At 39.4% G+C, this 19,974-nt stretch overlaps 1 protein-coding gene across 2 annotated transcripts in view; it reads left to right on the forward strand.

Annotated features, from left to right (window-relative positions):
* Window positions 1-19,974, forward strand: part of mapk8ip1b (mitogen-activated protein kinase 8 interacting protein 1b) — a 55,136-nt gene that overhangs the window by 26,259 nt on the left and 8,903 nt on the right. For both annotated transcript variants that reach the window (XM_075466693.1, XM_075466685.1), the window contains exons 3-5: window positions 7,247-7,504; window positions 14,465-14,546; window positions 17,015-18,151. In XM_075466693.1, the coding sequence (XP_075322808.1) occupies window positions 7,247-7,504; window positions 14,465-14,546; window positions 17,015-18,151 (1,477 nt within the window). The remainder of the gene's footprint in view (window positions 1-7,246; window positions 7,505-14,464; window positions 14,547-17,014; window positions 18,152-19,974) is intronic.

The following is a 19,974-nucleotide window of genomic DNA, read 5'->3' on the forward strand; positions in this document are numbered from 1 at the left end:
GGGGGTGGTATGTGTGGTCTTTAAGAATAGAAATATTCAAATTCAAATTAGTCAAGTAGCTCAAAAAAATTATTAATATTTACAATGATTGTATGTTAACAACAACAATAATAATACCAATTCTAATAAAAATACTACTTCTAACTAATAATAATAATAAATGACTAAAAAAATAAAAAAAAAATCAATCAATCAATTTGAGAAGAACTCAGCAGTCACTGTTAAAAAGCCTTATGGCTGTGGGAACAAAGGACCTATAAGGAGGACTCAGAGTGCATATTCAAACTGATGCACATTTTATTTCAATGGTGTTACAGCTCCGAGTCAGACTTTATTCCAGTCAAATATTTACATTAATAACACAGCAAAAACAATGTTTTAAATCTCCTCTTTTCATGCAGATGCATCACTGTCACCCTCCCCTCAGTTTCCTCCAATTTTCAAAGTGGAACGTGGTACCTTCATTTAAAGAGAACTTTTGTCACTTTTTCTGAAATTGTCAGTGTGCCCTAACAGTAGTCCATGAAAAAATCTGTGAAAAGCATCCGGTTCCTGTGGCTCCTTCTAGTTCTTCTGATGCAGGTTACAACAATCCATTTGTCACTTCTACCGGTATTTCTACAACTTTTATGGTTTCTAGCTTGTGAGTGCATGACAAACACCTTTGTAAGGAGCTGCTGAAGCAGAACTAAAGCTCAACAGAGAAGAAGGTGGAGGAATCTGTAAGTTGCATCTTTTAGGCTTTCTGACTTCTTTTCAAAGATATTGAGTGTATTAGTGTTCAACTGGGACTACTACTACTACTACTTGTGGACTTTTTCAGTCACAAAACATGTTTCCAAAATTGTCTTAAGGTGGTCAAAAGCAAAACTTGATTTCAACCACCAGGTTATTGAAAAGAAAAAAAAACTTGATATTCAAGGCACACTACCCAAAATCTTCACTGCTTTTTCTTTCTTTGTGCTGGAAAATTTTAACTGTCCTATGATTCAAATAACTTATTTAGAATTTCTAATAAAAGAAGCGAGTAAATTTAATTCATATCTCACAAAATAGCTAACTCTAGAGGTAGCACTATCCTCGAGTCAAGATCTAGAAATGGCTGTTCTGAGCTTCTCTTACTTATTCAACACTTACTTATGTGACCGACTTGATAAATGATTCCTATCATTTGTTATTATTGTTCATTAAAACACTTTATTAAGTGTTGCCACGTTCCATAAGAATATGACCACAGTGTTGCACCTAAGTGCTCCATATTTTCTTTATTTTGCCTTATTATCACCACCAGAAAAGGTAGTTCAGTCATTGGATTAAATTCAAAAGACCCTCATTTCAGCCAGACGTATCAGCTTAACATCAACTATACACAAACCCACACCTAGAACCCTTTCACCCGACTTCCACCGGCATGTCAACGTCCCTACCAGAAGAAAAAAACACCCTGGACATCCCTGGAAGGTTCAAACCCCTCCTACATTATGATCTCTTGGGCCAATGTTTACTGGCTTCTCCATCCAATTTTTTTTTTCTTGTTTTGTTTTTATTCTGTTACTATTTTCATAACAAGTTTATGTAATGCAATGCAGCGAAAGGTTGTGCAATGATATATACATTTAATCGTGAACTTGATGTTGAAGCTCGTTATATATTTTTATATAATGGAAACAAGGCACACATCAATTTCAGTATAACAGAATTGCACATTTCTCAGTTGTGGTGAAAATTAGTTTTTGTGGTCAGAAGCCTAAAACAAATCGAATCAGTGGCTGTTGTCATGAAGGGTTAATGTGGGGTTGCTCTAGTCCAGACAAAACATAAAGAGATTTGATGTTCCTCAGAGACATGAAATGACAACATGCATCATCATCACAACCACTCAGGGGCAGGGAGGGAGAGGAGAGTGCTTCCAAGTACATATGTGTGTAAGGGTGAATGGATTCAATGAGCATTCATTTGTTGAGTGTGAAAGGTTGGGGAGAACATGTTATGGTGGGGTCAGAGAGAAGGAGTAATTACATTTAAGTGATTGCATAGACACATATAACTACAGCATCTATACACTGTCACGTTCATGGGGTTTTCCCCCGTGTTTTTGGTTTTGTGTTTTCATGTCTTCGTTTAAGTTCATGTTTAGTTCATTTTTGCCATTTGCTTTTCCCTCACTTCCCATGCCAGGTCATCAGTTCACTCACGTCACCTGTTCATAGTCTTCAGCTGCACCCATTTACCAATCACCCAGTTCAGTATTTAGTTTCCAGATTGCCCTTTTATTTTGTGAATTCCTTCTCTGCATTCACCCTCCAGCCACGGTCATAGTAAGTTTAAGCAAAGTTAAAGGGATAGTTTGCCTCTTTTGACAGGAAGCTGTATGACATCCCATATTAGCAATATTATTTATGAACATTTTCTTACCCCCTGCTGCGTCCTGTGAGCCGAGTTCTAGCCTCGTTTTGGCGTTGACAAAGGTAGTCCGGCTAGTTGCCTAAGGTCCCGAAAATAAAGCGTTTTGCTCTTCAAAACAATATGCGTACAAAAGAGTAATACATTTGCTTCACAAAATCGTACATCCAGAAAAAGTCAGACCTCACAATCGCTTGCCCCTATTTTACCTCCCTTCATGTCAATGCGTTCAGCCACCTAGCGACAGCTGCACCTGTTACAGTGTTTACTGATCGGTCTGCACTTCGGTCTGCACGGTTTGCACAGCACGCAGTGATACGAAGGGAGAGAGAAATAGCACCAAGCAGTTATGCCAAGCCCATAACTGACATGCACAGATTTAATATGGGAGAAGGATCGAAGCTTTCTATTCCATCTATAGAGTGTCCTCTGTTGTCACTTCACTTAAGGGAAGGATTGAAAATAAGCCACTGTCTCCATGTTAACTAAAAAGTCTCTTTGTATTATCATCATCTTGCATTTTGAAGCTGTTTTCTGCTTATTTATCCACTATGTAGTCCTGTGGTTTATAACAGTTTTTAAAACCAGAATATATCAAATTGAAATATACATCATTGTATGTAAACCTTTGTTTTGGGTATTTTTTCTGAAAATGATCTTATTAACTTTGTGACAGAATCCTATGATTGAATTTACAGGTATTTCTTATGTACGGTACACATTTTGCAAACACATTTATGACTATTTAAACATAGTCATACTCTTCAAAGCATAATTATGACATTGCTGACTAGAGGAAAGGAGATCTATTTCCATGGCAACAGTGTTTCTCTCACCCACCGCACGTGTCAAAGCTGAAAATACATGCACTGTTTGTGCACACACACACACGACCCCCATAGATACTGCCCTCGTCATCTCCTCCGCACATGTCAACAGTGGAGAGGAAGCTGCTTCATCAACAAAGATGGACACAGGAGAAGCCCTTTCTATCTAGGGTCCTATTTAGATCACAAAATAATTTAATTAAATCATTTTCGATTTTTTTTTATTTTCAAAAATGCCAATACTCGTAATACTGAGACTGATCGGTTTGATTAGCAGTAAAACTAAGCCTGGTTGTATGATTTGGGATTTTCTCAGAGTCACTGAAAGATTTGAATTAAATAAATTGAAAAAAAAAAAGCATTTATATATTTATTCATTTTAAACAACACTATACAAAAATGCTTGCAAACACCGACACAACAGATTTAGCTGGCATTCAGTTGGGGCTGTGTCCTCTCAACATGTAAAAATATTAGTATCAGGGTATCAATATTTTTTCAGTGTTTCTTGCTGCTTCTTTACATGCTAATAATGCTCTTCACAACATTAATCCACAGCGTGTAACTCCATTACATACACATACAGTCCGTAGCAACTGTAGTACAAGATGGTTAGCTTGGCTCTTCAGTCCACCGAGCAGCATTAATGAGATTCCCAGAGCTGAGACACTGAGACTGGCCTCTGAGCTGGCGTGTTGCGAGGTCCACGATGGTACAGCATTTTTGCTTAGCTATTCACAGAATTAATCAAGTTTTTCTTATTCTCATTATTCCTCATCAGTTTAACGCAGCCTAAATTTAGCAAGTCTTGGCATCCAGGAAGACCTATTTCTGTGATGAAGGCAGAACAGTTAGCTAGCTAGTCGCTGGTCTGAGGCTACTGCATCATATAATAGGCCTATTTATGACGTTTGAGAACTAGGAGTGGGGTCAGCTTTTACTCGCTCAATCCCACTCATCATGGTATTGTGATTTTTAGACCTGCAATAAACATTCTGTTCAGAAAATCTATTTAAAAAGAAACACAGTTCTGGGCCTTTCCACATGTTTCAATCAACTATTGTTTAACACATATAACATGTTTTCATTCTGAATTTAGATGACTGATTGGATGCTGATTTTGAACAAAAAAAAGTTTATTCTAAATTGTTTGTGTATATGATTGAGATTTCACAGCCTCACCAATTTACACCACATTATTAAATTTGATATTTTTAGACATGTCTCTATAGCTCAGCAGCAGGTTTGGAGTGTTTACAGAGTTTCAATCTTCTCTTGTGGTGTTCTCTTTGGCCCGTTGGCTACATTTTCCCTGTTTAGACTGCTCTGATTGGAAGAGACTCGAGCGTCACAGCATCTTCAGGGCAGCAGCATCTTCTTCGTCACTGAGCCCCTTGTCTCCTAGCAACAGGGGGCAGGGCTCTCTTAAAGGGGCCTGCCATAATTTGTTGCTGTGTGTGTGACAGAGGAGGCCACTGCAATAACAGGTATTGATTTCCTTAGTGAGTGAAAAGGTGAACAGAGGAGCAGAGGGGAGACAAAAGGAGAAACTTAAAGGTGGGAGGATGACTGCGATTAGGAACACGGACCGGAGTTTGTGGTGGCGGAACTGAAAATACAGCAGAACAAAGAAAGAGTGACGGAATAATCTCAGCTCATCACATAGGGGAGTTACTTAAGGGTACATTTAGGATAGAGGGTTTGAGGGATGGAATGATTAGATGTGACAGATATATGGATGGATGACTGATAAACAAGATGAGCAGGACAGACGGATAACTGAACAGATGAAAGCAAGATTGATAGACAAATTAATAGACAGGTGGATGGATGGATAGACAGATGGATTTCTGATGATAAATGGTGGTAAATTAATGGTTGGATGATGGATGGAATTTAAGCAGACAGTTGGATGATGGGATAGACAACAGATGGATGGATAGAAGAATGTTTGGAAAAAATTATAAAAAATTGAAAAGAAGTTGCTAAATGACCTCAGAGGGATTGACATTTTGAATTTGGTAAAATCCAAGATCATGGCAGTTCTACATATGTATTTTTTTTTTTCCGTGTATTCATTCAAGTATTTTATCTTCATAGTAAACACATAGCTTAATGCATTGATACAAAATGCCTACCTTCATACATAAACATCATCAAAAAAGAAAGATAATGACACCAGTTTATAACAGGAGCAAATAACTCTTAACTCCTTCTGTCATACACACAGGCTTCCTTCTTTCTTCAGAGAAAGAAAGACCCTTAGATATCTGGGATGTGTGTCTCACTGCATACAAATGGGCTTGAAGGCAACACTTAGCCAATAGAAGTGGATTAACCTCCACTCTGAGTTAGCTTTCTTTCTGCGGCTGCACACACATATGTTGATAACCACTAAGCTTCTGCTTTTGTTGACTTTGTAGATTTCCTATCATGGATTTTCTCCTCCTTTTTCTTGATTAGGACTGGTACAAGAAGAATAAAGATTTTCTTAAAATATACATGAATTTCACATTATATTATCATAAACTGTTTATATGTTGATATTGTCGTAGATATATTTATGTTTTAAGTACAGTCACGCCTTCATGGGTTTTAGATGCAATATTAATGCTTCATATTGATATGCTTCTGCTTCCAAGTGACTGTAACCATTGTTTTTTCTTCATTCGTTTTAATTTAATCTCACAGTATGCATCAGTTGTGGTTGTGAAGGCTTGTGCACATTGCAGATTTTATTTGTGCTCTGTAACCGTAATGTTATCCAGAACTTGTAAAGTAAAAAGAGAGTTGGACTATAATAGGCTTATTATTGTGACTCTGGTGTTGATGTCAAAGCCGGCCAAAGGATTTGGCATTTGTGCAACTGCAGCAATAGTGATGGTAAGTGAGGTAGACTTTACTAGCTCTTTGCTCTTTGAGCTACTGCATGATGCTCATGCGTGTTGATTCTTTTGTTTTGGAGGGTGAAATGTCCAAGACAATCAAAGTGAGTCTCATCACTATACTTAAAACAAAAAAAAAAAAAAACAAGAACTCTGCAGAGTTTTTGTCTAAATATCCCGACAATTTATTATTGCACTTCTTAGCATTTTGTTGGGTGAATGTGTTGAATTAACAGGATCCCAAAGTTGGAAAAATGAGAGCATGTTTAGGATTGCATTTGTTTTAGAGAGTGTTAAATGTCATAAATGAGATGAAATGCTGGCAGAGTAAAAGCCAGGGGAATGCTGAAGTCAGTAGGATTCGTGCAGTTAAGCAACCATTAATGCATGAAGAACATAACTTCTCTGTAGATCTTTTACTGAATACATGGGGAGGGAAAAACAAAAAAGGGCCATTTCCTCATAGTGTGAGTTGACAGATGGACACCCTGGTCTATTAGTGGCTATGATGAGGTCATTTAGTGGCTGTAGTTTTCTTTACTAAAGAGATTTGGAGTTCAAAGTCAGAAGGACCAACATATTTAGGATTGAAATGGCAGTACACATTGATAAGATAAACACACTTACAACAACTAGTCTAACATGATGAACATTTGGTTTACTGCTCCTAGCAACAAACCCCTGCTGCTGATACTACGTCTGTCATTACTGATTGGTTAAGTAAACTGGTTAACATGAATGAAAAAATATCTGACTCCGCAAAAAAATAATAATGTTAAGGCAATTTTATTATCAGGAAAGGTGAGAGTCCTCCAACAGAAAGAAACTGAGTTAAAAAGCCAAGACAGTGAAACCTGAGAATCAGAGCAGAGGGAGCTATGATTCTCACTTTATTAGTCCAGGTAAATACTATCATGTAGAGAAGCGAATCCCATAAATAGTCTGTCTGTTTTCTTCTTTAAGCAGCCAACTGTTAGCAGTGACAGTGTTGTTGCTGGAGACAGAGCCGCTTCTAATTGGCCGGCTCAATCTCCTCATCCCATGCACACACACACACACACACTCTCTGTGTCTGTCTGGCTTTCTCCTTCCCTGCTTTGACTGATGGCGTGCTCGCTCCCATCCCTGCAGGGCCGTGTGAAGCGAGGAACCAATGGCATATCGGGGAGGGCGGAACTGGGAGCAGTCAGCCAGCTTCAGGCAGAGATGCTGCATTTGGACCTTATCGACGGTGCTGACGGTTACCTCAGTGATAAAGAGTCCTCGAAGGCGTCTGCCATCGCAATCCCACCAGTCACCAAGGACCCCGCAGCACCTGTTACCATGGATACTTACCGACCCAAGAGACCCACGACCCTTAACCTCTTTCCAATTGTGCCACGCACGCAGGTAGAGGCTGAATTAACCTTATCTACACACACACATATATGTATACACAGAGTCCGGGCATATAGCTGAATATTGATAAGATTGCCTCAGTGAATAAGATTATATCTCTTTGGGTTTCTCCTCACTTGCAAAAATGACATTTTGAAATCGCAATAGGAATGAACATCCTGCTTGACATGACGGCTGAATTTACGACAATTGTTTCTCTGAAAGGATGTGTTTTCTGGATTGAACAAGGGCTTCAATTGTTAAGACACATTTTTCTACTCCCTTGGTGCCCGTCTCTGTTTGTGCTTGGATGCTGCTCAAGCTCGTGACTGTGTGCGTGTGTGTGTCCACTATGTGTGTGTCCCACTTTGTGAGAACCAGTCTCAAAAGGGAAGATATGTTAGGTTCATGTTCAAAATGTAAATGTTAGGTTCATTTTTAAGCTTCAGTTTAGGCTTAGGGTTACATGCTGCATAATGTGGAGTGTTTTAAAGGGTTCTTGGACTGGTAGATATACAAACATGTGGGTGAGACAATGTAGAGTAGGTATGCATGAAAACATGTTTGTGTCGGTTCTGTGGAAGAACACCCTGAAGCATTCTCTCCTTTCTGAATATATTTGTGTCTACAAACATGCAATGTTTTGGAGATCAGTTTTAAAGTGTGATGATGTTCAGGCCCCAAAGCCATCCTGTTTCTGTTAACACAGGTGCTTTGCTGAGATCAGTGAAAACGGCTGTCTGCCAATTGGGGATGCAAGGGTTCAATCCCCAGCACATCAATGTGTCAAAGTTTCCTTGAGCAAGACAATGACCCCCCAGTTGTTTTCAATGGATGGCTAGCACTTAACAGCTCTACCATTGGTGTGTGAGTGTGTGTTTGAATGAGAAATATAGAGTAAAGAGCTTCATACAGCCCAGCAAAGGCTTAAAAAGACACTATAAAGGTACAATGAGTCAAAAGTTTGGTCACATATACCCACTACGCGAGGCGATTACCATTGTGATTGGACTCTTTAGCTCCTGGGATGTTCCCCTTTCAGCCACACGGTTGCTAATTGTCCTTTTTGCTGGGCAGGTGATATAAAGTGGATTTATTAGACCTTGTTAGCTCAAAATTTCTATGTATTGTTGCAGAGATCAGTAATTGTAAGTAGTAAGTGAATCGAGCCATACATGTGCCATCTAATCTAAACCATGAGATAAAATAGTTGAGAATAATTCTATGTTAGTTTATCACTTTCATATTACTTATAGTTGTTTTAATACTCAAAACTATATGAATATTAGATTGAGAGAAGCCATTCAGTCAGACTACAGTCAAACTAAAACGGTAATCTTACTTTCATCACCCCTTAAGGGAATATTATTGAAATATTCAATACTCAGTGCATTAAGATTTAATTAAATGGAATGCATTCAATAATTTTAAGGCACATTTAAACATTTCATACCCATTTCTGTTCATTTAAAATTAGTAAAATTATCCTGTGATACTTTCAGGTTGAATTGAAATGTAAATGGTTGTATAGTGGTACTTTTGCTTTGCGACATAGACATTGATAAATGCGATGATGAGTTTTCCCATCACTCTGACACTCATGCACTCTCTCACAATGCTGGTTGTCAGTATGATCAACCAACGAAGCTATATTTGTGTGCTTTGATCTTTGTCTGGTTTCCAGGAGCTATAAATAAGCTTGTTGTCCTTTCTTGTGTCCCTTTGTCGATTCGTGTGTGTTGTTTTAGCTGTCAGAACTATATTACATTACAGTCATTTTGCAGACGCTTCTATCCAAAACTACTTACAATAAGTGTGTTCAACATCGGTAGGCAAAAGAACTTCAGGTCACAAGAAATCGTAAGTGCATTTCTTTCCAAAACCAAACAGCTAAGAGCATAACTAGTGCTAGAGTAAGTGCAGTAAGTTAGGTACCTAGACAGATGGGAAAAAAAGACAATTTAGAAAACAAATAAGTGCGTAGGAAGCTGGGAAGAAACAGGTGATGAACTAGATTGTAGAACTAACGACGATATTCAAACATTTCTTTTTTTACTTTTGGGTCTTCCTGTCTCTCATTACCCAGGTTATTGTTCTGTCATCTTAACCAGCAAATGCGAGAAGAAACAAAAAAAACAGATATAGATTGTTGGTGTAAAATGTGTGAAGATGTCCGTGATGAATATCTGCAGACAAACTGTGAAGACATTAAGAAGCAAACCACATCTGCTTAGCAATTACTGGTATAAAATGCGTATTTTTTACTTTATTGCTTCTGCTTTAGCTTGTCGTATTTATAATTATTGTTTTAGTGTTTCTTTCATGCCGTTATCAAATTTTCTCTCAGGCTGAAAACCCCTAAGCTAACCGAATGACCACCGTTTTAATTAACACGTTTTATAAATCTTTAATTTTGGTAAAACTATATCAATAATGTTCATGTATATAGTGAATAATGGGCAAATAGTCTTTGAAATGATCGTTAGTGATTGGTGGTTCATTTTACACCATGTGATGAACCAGGAACATCTACAGCTACCTAGCTACTGGTAGGCAAGGCCACAATAGAGAGTTCCAGTATGTTTCAATAAGATTAAATCAACTGAAGTACAAAGTAGATTCGTAGAGCATGGGCATTAAAGGGATAGTTTGCCTCTTTTGACATGAAGCTGTATGACATTCCATATTAGCAATATCATTTATTAAATTTGACTTACCTCCCGCTGCGTCCTGTGAGCTGAGTTCCGGCCTCGTTTTCGTGTTGACGAAGGTAGTCCGGCTTCATGTCAAAAGAGGCGAACTATCCCTTTACGTATGATAACAAAATGAATATATTCAGAAGATCTTCTATCTGTGTCCAACATGATATATTTGGATTGAAAAGACAATAGACTTTTTCATTTTTACCTGCCTCATTTTCAGTTTATTGTTGTTTTTGTCTCCCTAGGTAGGCTCGTGTCCCGATATTTTTCTGATTACTTTCTGAGATGGTGAAAAGAGTGAAGCCAAGAATTATTTAATTTTTAGAGAATCAAGTGTATGGTAAATTGGCTTCAAAATGTGAAACATTTATCACATAAGTGGGCCCCAGCTCTGCTATTCATACGGTCATACCCTGATACAGATAGATAAATCAAATGTGAATGAGGTGTCACAAAGATAATCTGATATGCCTTATTTTCTGCAGTACATTTAAAATTGAGAAGCTACAACGGTTCAAACAGTGACATAGTTGATTCCTGAACATGTCCAGGCAGATTTTCTCACAATGATTGCTGTAAAGAGATAGAGAGATATGGCACGCTGGCTTGCACTGTTTCCAGGTCAGTGGATCTGTAAAAATGCAAAATTCACATTTAGCTCTGCATCAACTGGCAGCAAGCAAGCGTTCGGTAGTTGAATAAAAGCAGTTAACTAATTAGGGCTAGAGCAAGATTGTTTGATCCACAACTGTACATGAATCTTGTGGCACTTTGTCACATGTCTCCTCTGAATCTGCTCTGGTAAAGTGACTGAATAGACAGACTCCAGGTCAGAAGGGATTCAAATGTCTTAATCGGAGACTGACTCGTCTTGCTAAGAAATGCTCATCACTTTGAGGTACATGTGTTTTAGTTTGTCATCTGCTAGATATATACGCTTCTTTTCAAGTAGGTATTTTCAAATCTAATAGACCAGACAAACAAGCAAGAGTTGACAATCCAGTATCTTATCGTACGCATAACCCACATGAAACCAGTGTCAAGGTGCGGGTTGGCAGGACACGGATGAAAGAAATCACAAACAGAAAGCCTGGAAACTAAATAGTGAACTGAGAGGGAGTGCAGCTGTGGACAATGAATACAGGTGACGTGAGTGAACTAATGATCAGAACATGGGGACTGAGGGGAAAAACAATGGCAAGACTAAAACAAAACATGAACTCAAAAACCAAGACATGACACAACATAAAACTAAAAACAAGGAGACAACCCCATGGACGTGACAATGGTTAATACATAATAAACACGACAGTTTATCTAGCCTAATTTATTAAAAAAAAATAAAAAATAAAAAATCCTTCTTTTCACATCATCGGTTTTTACTGTAACTATATCTCAGTTTTGTCAGGATGGTGTAGGGAAGGTGAAGGTAGGACACGGATGCAGACTTATAAAGGAGAACTGGGTTTATTTAACAAAACAATAAATCAAACCGAAGGCGCGGCTGAGCCGGAGGCAAAATTAATAAAGAACTTGGCATGGCTTAGAAATAAATAAATACTCAACTTGGTGAGGAACGAGGAACATGGGGGAAAAACAGGTGAGACCGATGGCAAGGCTGGGTTAAACAAACAGGGCATGAGTAACAAAGTTAGTGATTGAGTGAGTGGGTGCAGCTGGTGGGGAATGAACAGGTGAGGGGAATGGACTAATGGCAAAACCTAAAACTCAAAACCTGGACATGAACTGAACACAAAAAACATAACCTAAACATAAAACTAAAAACAAGAGTCCCATGGTGTGACAAGTTATATTTGATAAACAACTTAACCAATAGCTGACTGTCATTGTAGCCATTACTTTTTTTGTAATAGCTGCCTTTTTGGAAAGTGAAGAGTGATTATAACATAAACCTGCATTGAAACTGTTTGAAACCTTCTTAGGGGAGCCCCCGGCCATTAACACACCCATGCATTTTCCTACATGTAACCTCAGAACTGAGGACAACATGGACGACAATATGGATAGTGCATTCCAGCAACAGATGAGGGGTTGAGAAAAATGCTAAATAAAGAGGGAAAATAATGATTTGTACATGTCTAAAAGTTCTCATAAAGTCTTCTTCAGACATTCCAAATAAAACAGATTAAGTTGCATGAATGATTGTGTCCATACTTCGTAGGCGCTAACTTATAAGTGCGCATATGCTTTTATTTGCTTATTATTTGCTGGGTGATTTACCTTCTTAATGGAAATGTATGGAATGCATATTAAGAGATGAGGGGTTTCGAATCTTATTCTATGTTTATCTTTCACCTCCATTTTTATATATGCTGCTTAAGGAAAATCCAAATTGGCAATGTTCATTGGTTGAAGCTGAGGTTAGACAAGAAAAGAACTGCCATCACAGCTGAGTTTCATACTCTTAAGACATCTTTTCGTTGAAGAAAACACTGCACCAAGTAACTCCAGTTTATTATCAGATATGACAACACTCGACTTTTTTTATGTCTATATAAGGTCATGTGTTATCAGAGTCATGTCCATGCACACCATGGTTATTAACACACACACAGAATATTTAAATATATCTGAGTAACTGCTCTGAGCAACAATCTGCTTGTCACTACGGTGAAATATTTTCCCACCTGCTGATTCACTCGTTACCACGGCAACAGCTCAGTCTGGTAGTCGCCTGGTGCGTGTGGATGGGAAGTGAGTCATGTGTGGTGGGTCGAGCGAGGAGGAAGATTTGATCTTATTTGGGACACATTGTCGTCATAGGAGTTCCTGTTGTCCTCCAAAGTGTTGAAATCAAAACATCAACTTTTCCTGTTGTACTGAATCACTGAGCCACATAAGGTTTTGGGTACAGACAGGTGCTCTGAAATGGCAGTTAGATTGACCATTTTGTTTGACAGGTAGGTTTCACACACTGTTTATTTTGAAGATAATGAAATGGGGTCAAATGTCAATGTTGATTTGAGCTTGTATTTACTTGATTTTAAGACCTGGTAAGGACCAGGTGGTTTTTTTATTGTGTCATGATACTTAAAACCTTAGAAGTGTATTTTATGTTTCACACCATTGCATTACAATGTGGCACAGTTTGCTGTTTCTTTTATTTGATGATTATGAATAACCCACTTACGATTATTTCCTTTTAAATGTGACTCATTTAAAAAGTTGTAATCGTAAGGTACATAAACAAAGAATCGCTTTACACCAAGCTCACACTGGATGTGGTTGGGTGTGTTCAGAAATGTACTGACCACACCATATTCCACACTTATACATCACTGCTTGATAACTCTGTAACTTTGTGGTGCAAATTTTTGGTCCACAAAATGTTTGAACTTTTTATCTCATTATTCCAATAAACTGATTGTCAAAACCTTGGTGTTATTTTGGTGTCCCATTGACCTTTGTTTGTTTGACAATTCCTGGGGTTCGGTGTGATGATCGCTGACTCGTGCAAAACAGTTGAGGAGTCGAAAATAAAGTTGATTGTGGTTTAATAACTGAAATAACATAAATTACACACTTCAAGGGTTCAAGTGGCTTTCTAAGTTTCTAAAGTTCTAGATTCCAATGTCCATTCATGCTTCCTCTCTTTGCCACAGTCTTTGATGGTGTGCGCATCACCGAACCCTCCCATTGGCATCCGGATGGCACACCTGTATACCTGTCGGTGTATTTCCCCCTTTGCCTGTAGGGGGCGTACTATTTCATTCACACTCACTCATTCGCTCACTCTTACTCATACATACTCAAAACAGGAATGATATTAGATGTAGAGAAACAAATTAAGTTCTGAATGTAAAAAAATGGAATTTGTAAATAATAATATTTAAAGACAATAAATGATAAACATAAACTATTCAAATGGTTCCTACACTGACATTTTAATAAGCTCGAAGACAGTAAAGAACTGCCTAAGCTCCATGATTATGATATCATGATCATGACCAACCACACCAAATGAGGTTAAAGGGACTGCGAGTGTGAGTGAGCACTCCCAGCAGCTTGCATAAAAGGTCTGGTCCCTTTAAATGCACACCACGGAGCACAGACAAAAGAAAACCCTGCTCATTCATCAGAATAAAAGGTTTTTGTGTGTGTGTGTGTGTGTGTGTGTGAGTGAGAGAGAGAGAGAGAGACACACACACATTTGTCTGTTTTTTGTTAGGATCCAGAATTCAGGAACTAAACTTCTCCCTGATCTTCCCCTGTTCCCCCCCTCCTCTTGACCACTTCCTATTTTTTTCAGGATACATTAAACAACAACTCATTTGGGAAAAAATACAGCTGGCAGGATAAGGTTTCGGGCTCATCGTCACCTCTTAAAACAGGTGAGCTTTTCTCTCACACCAGATACATTTTAGCTTTGACTGTCTGAATTTTCAGGTTGAGTTGATGATAACTGTGTTTTACAAGCCAGAATGTAGTTCCTGATATTGGTCATCGTTGTGCGGCTGACATAGTTGCAAAATACTGCTGTGATTCACATTCAGTTTGGCAGGCTGTGTGTATCTCTGGTCTTTAGGAACAGGGTTGTGGCTTGGATTAGGGAATGAGGGGAAGGGAGCTAGCAGAAGGAATGCAATGTGTTGTGGATAGTAGCTGGCAGGGTGCTGTCATAGCACATTGCTGCGACTCTTTTCAGAGCCCCATGTGAGACACAACTGACTTCACCGTCAACATTTGGCAAAAGTGAATTATTACTTATCTCTACTTTTTTTTTAAAACTAATCAGTTAGTGTTTTCTGATACTTAATTTGCTCTGAAATTGTGACACCATTGCTAGCCTTCTATTTGTACCACTTCATTAAGATAAAGTAAAACGCAAAGCAAGAGTTAGCTGTTTTAGGCAGGTCTTTCTTTTGATCTCTTTTAGTTGTGAATGGTAGCTTTGCAGTTATTTTGTCAGGTGATATCTGAGATTCAGAATTATGTAAAAAGGTATGAGGCTAACATTTGTTCAGCACCTGTATCCGCTATTGTTTTTGAGTTTGGGGAATTAAATTGAAAAAAGGTGTACTGGGAGAAAACAATGTACAATTTACACAAATGACCAATGACATAGAATGCCCTTACAAGAACTAAAGACTTATTTCAAGTTAGATTTGTTTCTTCTAACCGTACATTTAAATCTCAGATATGTATGGTATAGTAGAGAAAATGTTCATCTCCACAAGGAATCCCTGAATATGAGAGAATACAAGAACGGCATCATTCACAGTAAAATACATCCCATGCAGTCTGGAGAAGTATGGAAAAGTATGGAATTATTTTTGGTATTTTCCAGGCCTGGATACGAATAAAAGAAGAAAGTATGAAAAAAACACGTGTTTCCAGACTACTTTCCCTATTCTATTTTCTAAAAGATAAAATCAAATGAATTGATTAAACGAGCAGGGTGCTTGTTTATACTTAAAACTTTTATAGTATTTTATATAAAAAGGAGAGATTATAGATATATTGTACATATCAATTAGACACCATTGTGTCTCCTCTTGAATTAACTACAATTTTGAAAACCTTTGGACAAGACGCTGAGCCCAGGTTTCTCCAGATGGCAGCAACTTGCATATTCACAGTACTACCTTGCATGGCAGCTATGTAGTACTGGCTGAATATCCATGTTTACATGGTGAACCAAATGTTTATATCATAATGGTTGGAGCAGACTACCAGACCCACAAACTGTGTAGGAGAGGTGGGTCAGAATGAGCCTGATCTGATCAAAAGCTTTATAGTTGAGTATTTGGGGATTGTGTGGACACCCTGACTTAATAAGACTGATCAGACACAATGAAGATGTGAATATTTATTTTTTTTAGGTTCTTACTTATTGAAGTGACTTGTGGCGGAACCAAAATATAATACTGTACATTCTTTATGTTGAGGGGAGGTCACAGGAGAATATGTAGCACCAGTTAGTTTTCTGCCTTCCATCCAAAAACATGCATGTTGGGTTAATTTAGGGTTCAGAGATGTTGCTGCTTTTCCATGGTGCCCATTGTTTTACCATTGCATCTTAAATGAAATGCTGTGCAATGGTTTGGCCAATATTGATTTGTTTGAGCTACAGCAACCACCCGCTTAATCCAATTCCTGGTCACAGGTGGCTGGAGTCTATCCCAGCTGCCACTGGGAAAGAGGCGGTTTTTGGATGGTGGGAGGAAGCTAGAGAGAAGCCACATATGCACAGGGAGAATGTGCAAACTCAAACATGTAGAGCTTTAATCTTCTAGCATACATTTGGCAACAAAAATGCATACAAGGTCAAAATAAAGCATACTTGTTCACCATTAGTTTTTAGAACCATTTTATAAAACATCTACAAGAACATCCCCTCAGATGTTAAAAATGGAATAATCAACTGTTAAATCTGGGCATTTTAAGTCCGGAAAAGTGCAGCTTATTGAAAAGGGAGATGTGTAAGAACTCTAAAAAATAATATGATGGCTTGCTTTTCCAGCAATGGATTATGATGCAACGCATGACATAACTCGGCCGTCACCTCATCCTGACTGCACTCTGAATTTGGATGAGTAATAGGGATTTAACTGTGTAATCCTGACGTTACCTAACCATTTCTACTTGTCTCTCTTCCTCTTTTGTGCTTTACTTTATGGATCTGTGCATTTGCCGTCATGTTCGTCTTCCTGTCTGTCATCTTTCTGTGCTGGCCACATCTGCATCATGTACATTTACTCTGCTGTGTGTGTGTCTGGCCTTTGCTTGTGCTTCTGTGTCTGTATGTTTGTTTGTGTTGCTGCCTGCATGGTCCTGCTCGCCTCCGCTCCTCCTGTAGGTGACCTCACCCCTCCACGTGAGCACAGCTGTTTGAGCGACGAGGACAAGGTGCACGGTGGTGGAGCGCATACCAAAGACCGCGGAACTTCGACTGACGCCCCCTGCAGACACAGCCAGACCTCGGGCCATTCGCACAGCTCATGTGCAGGGACTGTGACACGCTCGAAGCAACAGGAGAAGCCTCCAGCACCCCCACCACCCCAGAACTATACACCAGCTCCTCTGTACCCGACCGGTAAGGCGGATGGCAGTGGGCACCACAGGGAGAGGATTCGTTACCACACGGATGTTCGTTTAGAGCCCACAGAGGAGATTTATCTGACTCCTGTGCAGCGTTCTGCTGACCCTCTGGAACTCCCCAATGTGCAGGACCGGCCTTTCCTCTCCCAGCAGACTGAGCAAGGCCGCATGTCCATAAGCTCTGATACAGAAGGACCACCTCCTTATCAGCCTCTTCCAGACCGGACCAACCCCTCAATCTATGAAGAGGACGAAGTTTATGTGCCCCCACCTTCGTATGCTTCTTGCGTGGAGTCTCTCATCACACCACCAAGCATGGCCGTCTCAGGTTGCTCATCCCTTGTGCTAGACCTCAGCCTGAAGGGGTCGGGGACAGGGGCAGGGGCCATGCTGAGAGCCGGTTCATCTGTAGAGTATGTGGATGCCACGGATGAAAGCCTCTGTGGGGAGGATGAGGATGTGGACAGAATAATAATGGACAGAAGGATGGTAAAGGGGGGGCGGAAGGGAGACGGGGGTGGCAGCAAACCTGTCCCACTCAGGACTTCCATGAGCTCAGAGGCCAGCGGCCTATCATACGACTCGGTCAAATACACACTAGTGGTGGACGAGCACGCTCAGCTCGAACTTGTCAGTCTCAGACAGTGTTACCAAGGCTACAGCGATGACAGCGACTCAGCAACTGTCTACGACAACTGTGTCTCCTCGCCGTACGAGTCAGCCATTGGGGAGGAGTATGAAGAAGAGGATGAGGACGAGGAGCACGGCGCTCGGTTAGGAGGAGTACGGAGGGAGGCCACAGCTTGTCTCTCTGAGGACTCCACGCCTGAGGCAGACCTGCACTTCTCCAAGAAGTTCCTTAACGTCTTCCTGAATGGTCGCTCTCGCTCCTCCAGTAAGTCTCTTCCATGACAACACGTCATTACACACTGAAATAAAATCCTTCAAAGTTTGTAATCAGCGGCGAAAGAAAAAATTCAACTAAGTGATTGGGCTGCAAAGTGTTTGGTCTTAGTTGGGACTTTCATTTGACAAAGGATGCAAAGACACTCTGGTTTGCTTATAGAGAAGCTTCATTATACATTTTTTACAGCTGGCTTTAAAGTATTTTCTTTTTTACTCATTTAGAACGTTTCTGAAACTTGATTCTATTTTTTGAGGAGAAGTTTTTGAATTTATGACAATAAATTCAACTTGACATCATGCATGTAACAGCCAGGAAGTAAATGTTGTAAATTTTAACTACAATACCACCACAGTGAATACTGCCGATGGTGTTCTCGCCAGAGCCACAGAGATATTCAGGGATTAGAATTTGCTCATGCGGCGTAAATAATCATCTACATGGCTGCTTTAACTTTAATATTTTGAGATTCTGAAGGTTAACAATGGGCTTAGATTCATCTTAAAGCTAAGAATGGAGGAACCAATGATGACTTGTGCAATAATGTATCATTTTTTTTATATACTTTCGAGAGCATTATTTGAATTTTATTGCAAGGTCATTTCTGCTCTTAACGCTGGTCAATAAAAGCTGGATATTTGCTGCCTTTTTGATGTTGTTATCAACATTCTGCACCGCATTCAGGGCACAAACCCAGCTGGACATTCAAAGAGCCTGCTGAATGCAAGGACGCTGAGCCAAAAACAGCTTGCAGTTTCTAAGAGTTGCCTTCTCACCCTCTCCTCTCCACATTCAAAGACCCGTAAATTAAGTCTTTCTCTTGGCATTTGCAGTTCTGGAGATGGTATTTGGAAGTACTGAGGAGAAAAAGAGGCAATGACACAAGCAGCAAGTAGATTTCTTAATATTTTTCTTCATTTCCACCTTGATGAACCATGTAAATATTAGCACTACTGTGCATGTTTTAGTTGCTTAAAGTTATAATACTGAGGAGTTTGGGTAAATCGGATTTTAGTAGTGGTAGTCCTGAAGGTTGCGGTAGTCCTGCAATGCTGAGCGCATGTGTGCAAGCAAAAGGCCGTATGGAATCGGATATGAGCATCATATCCAGCATCATACCACATATAAACCTAGTACCACATACTGAAGTTACACTAATCGGATATGAAAATAACAATTGATCATCAATTTTTGTGTTCATACATTCATGAAAAGATAAGTCGCATCAATAGAAAAAAAATAGATTTGAGCCATTTCAGTCTGGTAATGGGAATTTAGTTATGCAGTATATGTTGTAAATATGCAAACACGGATGAAGCAGAACCATGAGTAACCTTCTTTATTCTATTCATCACCCACAAATGCACTGCTGACATGGAATAGGGTTTATTGTTGGAGTGGTAATGAATGCAATCTGGAGGTAATAGCTTCAAGCAGAGGTGTGGAGTGAGCTACAGAGATCAATTGAAAGTATGGTGCAACATGTATTGATGTACAGAAAAGTGGATTGCTATTTTTTTGTTGATTAGACTCTGATTTAGTATCATTGTAGCGCATGACTTGATGGAGAAAAAGGACGGGACAGGACTCCCAAAGCCTAGATGCTGGTGGTAGAGTACAGAGTTGGGAAATGACAGACTTCCAATGAGGCTTCCTGGGGATCAGAAAGAGGTGGAGCTGGGGTGGAGGCCGGTCATTTGGGAGTGAGTCTTGGGAGTGAGAGAGAGGTAAAAAAAGAAATTAGATTGAAAAGGACAAGCAGCATATTCATTGGCTCAAAGAGTAGTGGACAGTGAAGAAGATCGGAAGTGGTG

This window comes from Odontesthes bonariensis, chromosome 1, assembly GCF_027942865.1.
Source record: "Odontesthes bonariensis isolate fOdoBon6 chromosome 1, fOdoBon6.hap1, whole genome shotgun sequence".
Taxonomy (NCBI): domain Eukaryota; kingdom Metazoa; phylum Chordata; class Actinopteri; order Atheriniformes; family Atherinopsidae; genus Odontesthes; species Odontesthes bonariensis.